General features: G+C 48.5%; 2 protein-coding genes across 2 annotated transcripts in view; one reads left to right on the top strand and one right to left on the bottom strand.

Annotated features, from left to right (window-relative positions):
- The window catches only part of LOC129504748 (collagen alpha-1(I) chain-like), a 102,168-nt gene extending 101,019 nt beyond the window's left edge, over positions 1–1,149 (bottom strand). The window contains exon 1 of the mRNA XM_055317587.1: positions 1,086–1,149. Within this exon, the coding sequence (XP_055173562.1) occupies positions 1,086–1,149 (64 nt within the window). The remainder of the gene's footprint in view (positions 1–1,085) is intronic.
- Positions 1–5,681, top strand: part of BDNF (brain derived neurotrophic factor) — a 31,643-nt gene extending 25,962 nt beyond the window's left edge. Inside the window, exon 2 of the mRNA XM_055317849.1 lies at positions 3,906–5,681. Within this exon, the coding sequence (XP_055173824.1) occupies positions 3,927–4,670 (744 nt within the window). The 5' untranslated portion in view covers positions 3,906–3,926 and the 3' untranslated portion in view covers positions 4,671–5,681. The remainder of the gene's footprint in view (positions 1–3,905) is intronic.
- Positions 5,682–6,000: the final 319 nt, after the last annotated feature.

Genomic DNA, 6,000 nt, shown 5'->3' on the forward strand with positions numbered 1-6,000 from the left:
CGTATGATATCATGTCATTTGCTTTTAGAAATTCTTCAAGTAAAGCTTTCCCCTTTGGAGAAGCTAAAAAGATTCCTCGTGGCTGATCGTTGACATCTATCGGGTCCCTTAGAGCCTATAATTTGGGGTTAGCATGACCTGTACGTGGCCAGATAATTCCAGTGGGCTCACTGGTGCTTTCTAAATGGAAAGACTTCCCATGAAAATTAGGTCAAAACTGTCTTTCCTCATGGTTTAAGAAACCCATTAGTAAGTTTTCCCTGAGAACTATGATATTATTCTGTGTTAAGCATTAGTTGGGTCAGACATGATTCATTCCCTCAGAGAGCTTATCATCTAACTGCAGACCGGCCATGGTTCGCAAACATTGTTAACAATTAACAAGCGAGTAGGGAACCAGGTACGAGGTGAGATGTAGTGTGCAAATTTTAGAAGACAAGGAGGGCAGCGTGTGCAGGGCGATTAGAGAAGGTGGCGCATATGAGCTGAAGCTTGAATGGGCTGTGAAGGATAAACAAGACTTAGTCAGATAGAGAGAAAAGAGTTGGCCCGAAGAATGGGACAAGTCACTTCCAGGCCATAATGTGTACGGGGCTCCAGGGACTCTGGTCTGATCAGAGCAGAGGTGAGTAAGGTTAAATCCGGGTTTTGAAGAGTGAATACCCAGCTTGGTAAAAGAGGTTGGGTAGGATCTAGTGGAACAGAAGTGCCATTGCAGGTTTTTCTAAGAGAATGACAAGGTTAAGAGTGGTGAGTCAGCCAGTGGTCATCATAGTTGGATGGAGCAGAAAGGATGTGAGGTACATCGGGGGGCATCGTCATCCTGAAGAAAGGGGGTGAGAGCTGAGCCAAGAGGGTGGCAGTGGGATGGATGAGAAACGTGTTTGAAAGGAAAAATGAGCAGGACTTCTTCACTGATTGGATTTGAAGACCACACCCAAAACGTGCGGTCAGACTTGATTCCAAGATCTCTCACCTTCAGCCTGGACGGCCCAGGCATTCAGAAATCACTGTCAGAAGCAAAAGAATGAGGAAGGAACGTGGCCCCCACAAAAAAGGACTGAGTTCGGTGCTGGATACATTACAAGGCCTTGTGGGCGGGTCGGCGGGCAACATCTGGGCAGTGTCCGTCTGGGCAGGGCTGGCCATTGTGGGTGGACTTCAGCACCAGGTCCTTGGTTACTCGTCTGTGCAGATGTCCAGCCTTGAAGGACGCCCCCCTTGGGGCTTCAGGATGAACCTTTTGTTCTTCTGAAATATTTACTTATGGAAGAGCTGAGAAAATGGTATATATACTTTGATAACCAAGAAGTTATTAGTAAAAAGCTGAGAGCAGTGAAAAGCAGAGTAAACTTCTTGAAGCCCAGTGTAGGAAAGGTATCATTCAAAGACTCCTTACTGTAGCGGTGGTGATGAGACAGCTGCCCCACTCTGCAGCTGAAGATGCCTGAGTGCTTCGGGTCATTTTAAGGAGCTCATGTGGGCACTTAGTAAATATCTATGAAACATACTCTTTTTCATTAATTCTAAGATGAGCATTTTCTTAATCGTATCTTTAACATCTCTGGAATGGGTTGTATCCTACAGTTGATGTCATTTTACTGTTCTTGTCGGCCAGGTAGGAATCACAGGTAGGATATCACAGCTGTCATCGCCTTAACCAATTTATTTTGCTTAGTTTTCTTTTGTTACATCTGCAGAAAAATTATATGTGATAAAATGTGTCCCAATAAGTCTCAAAGAGCTCCTCAGTAAGTACATGGTAACAGTTCCCAGCCATAAAGAAAGCAATAGTTTAGGGGCGCCCGGGTGGCTCAGCAGTGGAGCGTCTGCCTTCGGCCCAGGGCGTGACCCCAGAGTCCCGGGATCGAGTCCCACATCAGGTCCCGGCAGGGAGCCTGCTTCTCCCTCTGCCTGTGTCTCTCCTTCTCTCTCTCTGTGTCTCTCATGAATGAATATGATAAAATTTAAAAAAGGAAGCAATAGCTTAATTGACTACATTCTTTATTTCTGGTGGTACATAAAATGGTGTGTCTTATAACGCCAGCATTTTAGATATAATGAAATAAATCGTATTAAAAGATAACTGATCGCAGCCAGTCTCTACCAGGGTGATACAGACCGCTGGAGTACAGTACTCTAAATGTGCATTCTTTCCTCGACCTACATTGAGGTGGCCCTTGGGTTGTTTTAATTTGAGCTGGGAACATCAGGGGGAAGGATTTCCATCCAGTGGTGTCAATACCACCTGCCAGGACCAGAAAGCTTCTTTGATGGTGCAGAATCCAGAACGTGCACAAAAAGTTCAGGTGTTTGCGGCATGGGTATCTGTGGCTCGTTCAAACCCGTGGGCCCTCCTGCCCCGGGACCCTCGGGTACTCCAGACGGGCCTGGGTGTGCTTGCTGTTGGTGCAAAGTGAGAGTGGATCCACCAGGAAAGTTGTGGGTGTTTGGGGTTGTCTCTTCGTGGTCTCCTGTGAGAGCCGAGAACGGAAACCCTCGTTTGTCGGAACCAGCAGTATGGCCTGTTGCGTGGAGGTAGGTTGGTGCCTTCCGTTGGGTGGAAGGAGCCCCGTCCTTTGTCCTGCTGGCTGGCACAGGACGACACCCTGACACGTGTGTGCCTTGCAAGCGCTTGCTCCGGGCCCGGGAAGCTGGAATAGTTGGGGGGGTGGGGGCTGAGGGTGCCTCTGTGTCTTGCTAAGGGACCCGGTGCTCCAGGTAAGTGCGCTGACATCCTTCACCGGGTGATGGTCACCGAGGGGCAGCCTGTAGGTATGTCCGTGTTGGTTGACCCTGTGCCGGCCACTGCCAGGCCTGCCTGTAGACAGACAGACAGCTGGGGTGCAGCAGCCGGCCCGTGGGGCAGCCCTCGGGGCTCCCAGGGACCCTGGAGGTGGAGAGAAGGCCCTCGCTGCCTCTTGGGGAACGTGCAGGGTGCTGCCCGGCGCCGGACAGGTGCTCGGACACGTCCCTGCGGGCCCGGCCTGCCGCGGCCAGCGGGTGCAGGTACAGGTGCGGTGCGGGTGCAGGACCCGCGGGAGGGCGGCGTGGCCGGCTCGCCCCGGAGCACTCGTGCTGTGTGCACGGCCCCAGCCCCGCGTAGAAAATGATGTGTGTTTGGAAATAAGCAAAGCATCTTCAGTTGTGACCACGCAGGTGCAGCAGGAGAACGCGGCAGCCGAAGTCGGGAGCCCCAAGCCCTCGTGTAAACTTTCTTGGGGCCGGGAAACGAGTCCTCCGAGGCCTTCGGGCTCCTTATCTGCCAAGCTTGCTGGAGTTCTCTTTCTGCTTTGTTCTGATAGATGATCTCTATAGGAGGGGGGGGGAAAGGCAATGGAAAGAAAGGCCCTTTCCAGCTCCCCGACTTTTTTCTCCTGGTGCCGCCGGTGCCCGGGCACCACGGAGCCAGAGACCCCCCAGGCCCCGCGGGCCACTGCCCGTCTGTCACAGGCTCCTGCAGCAGGACCGTGTTGCTGACTTGGGGGGAAAATTACTATTGCACTTGCAGTTGTTGCTTAGTAACATTTCTGATTTTGTGTTTCCTGTGACAGCCTGAGCAGAGATCATTAAAAATTAAACTTACAAAGCTGCTAAAGCGGGAGGAAGGAGGAAAACTTGAAGCCACCATTTTTTCGCTCGCTCAGAAGCCATCTAAGCTCAGGTTTCAGTGCCACATCTTGCGGCAGACCCTGCACAGTCCCTGGTTTATATTAAACCTATTAAGCCGCGTAGAGCTCGCTGCCGGCGTTAGCTGGTGTCTGGTGCAGCTGGAGTTTGTCACCAGCGCATAAGACCCTTGACCCTGCAGAATGGCCTGGAATAGCAACCACGTGGCCGCGCTGCATCCTCGCGAGAGAAAGCCCTAACGAGTTCTGTGTCCTGTTTCTGCTTTCTCCCTACAGTTCCACCAGGTGAGAAGAGTGATGACCATCCTTTTCCTTACTATGGTTATTTCATACTTCGGTTGCATGAAGGCTGCCCCCATGAAAGAAGCGAGCGTCCGAGGACAAGGCAGCTTGGCCTACCCAGGTGTGCGGACCCATGGGACTCTGGAGAGCGTGAGTGGGCCCAAGGCGGGTTCCAGAGGCCTGACGTCGTTGGCCGACACTTTTGAACACGTGATAGAAGAGCTGTTGGACGAGGACCAGAAGGTTCGGCCCAATGAAGAGAACAATAAGGACGCGGACTTGTATACCTCCCGGGTGATGCTCAGCAGTCAAGTGCCTTTGGAGCCTCCTCTTCTCTTTCTGCTTGAGGAATACAAAAATTACCTGGATGCTGCAAACATGTCCATGAGGGTCCGGCGCCACTCCGACCCCGCCCGCCGCGGGGAGCTGAGCGTGTGCGACAGCATTAGCGAGTGGGTGACGGCGGCAGACAAAAAGACTGCAGTGGACATGTCGGGCGGGACGGTCACCGTCCTCGAAAAAGTCCCTGTGTCGAAAGGCCAACTGAAGCAGTACTTCTACGAGACCAAGTGCAATCCCATGGGTTACACGAAGGAGGGCTGCAGGGGCATAGACAAAAGGCATTGGAACTCCCAGTGCCGAACTACCCAGTCGTACGTGCGGGCCCTTACCATGGATAGCAAAAAGAGAATTGGCTGGCGGTTCATAAGGATAGACACTTCCTGTGTGTGTACACTGACCATTAAGAGGGGAAGATAGTGGCTTTATGTTGTATAGATTATATTGAGACAAAAATTATCTATTTGTATATATACATAACAGGGTAAATTATTCAGTTAAGAAAAATAATTTTATGAACTGCATGTATAAATGAAGTTTATACAGTACAGTGGTTCTACAATCTATTTATTGGACATATCCATGACCAGAAGGGAAACAGTCATTTTGCGCACAACTTTAAAAAGTCTGCATTACATTCCTCGATAATGTTGTGGTTTGTTGCCGTTGCCAAGAATTGAAAACGTAAAAAGTCTAAAAAAAAAAAATGATAATAATAATAATAATGATAATAATAAATTGCATGCTGCTTTAATTGTGAATCGATAATAAACTGTCCTCTTTCAGAAAACAGACAAAAAAAAAAAACGACAAAAATTTGAACCAAAACATTCCGTTTACATTTTAGACAGTAAGTATCTTCGTTCTTGTTAGTACTATTCTCTGTTTTACTGCTTTTAACTTCTGATAGCGTTGGAATTAAAACAATGTCAAGGTGCTGTTGTCATCGCTTTACTGGCTTAGGGAATGGGGGATGGGGGGTATATTTTTCGTTTGTTTTGTGTTTTTTTTTGTTTGTTTTGTTGTTTTGTTTTGTTTTTGTTTTTTTTTTTTTTTAGTTCCCATAGGGGGTAGGGATGGGGAAAGAATTCCTTCAATATATATATTCTGGTTGATAAAAGATTTATTTGTATATTGTAAAGATGTTTGCAGTATCAGTCAGATGACTGGAAAATGAATAAAAAATTAAGGCAACCGAACAAAGTTCCCAGCCCACTTCCCATGATGCACCTCCTAGGCTCCCCTGTGCCCTCCCACGTGGTCAGGGGAGGCTGCTTTAGTTGGAAAGACCTACATTTTCTTAGAGCACATTCTTTCCCTCCCGCCCCCTCTGGTCCCCTCTTTGTTTCCTTTTCTCTTAAAGGAAGAAAAATCAGTTGCGCGCCCTGAAATAATTTACCACTGCTGTGAACAAGTGAGCAAATTTTGTCACCGTAGCACTCCTATAAGCATGGAGAACAGTGATTTCTTTTTTTTTTTTTCCTTTTCCTTTTCCTTTTCCTTTTCCTTTTTTTTTTTTTTTTGTTTTTAAGAGGAGAGAAAGACAACGAAACACAAAAACAGATTCTTTTTTTATGAGGGGTAGGCATTCGGGTAAATCATTGTAAGGCTTAACAAAATCATGGGAAGGCTTAAGAGTGGTCTCGCAAGCGGAAGGTGGAGCTCTGTACGGACCCAGAAATGCCTAGATCAGGGCAGGAGTCCACACTGCCGGTGGCAGGAGACTGAGCAGCCGTCTGGAGGCCGCGTG

Source organism: Nyctereutes procyonoides, unplaced genomic scaffold (genome assembly GCF_905146905.1).
Source record: "Nyctereutes procyonoides isolate TBG_1078 unplaced genomic scaffold, NYPRO_anot_genome, whole genome shotgun sequence".
NCBI classification, from domain to species: Eukaryota; Metazoa; Chordata; class Mammalia; order Carnivora; family Canidae; genus Nyctereutes; species Nyctereutes procyonoides.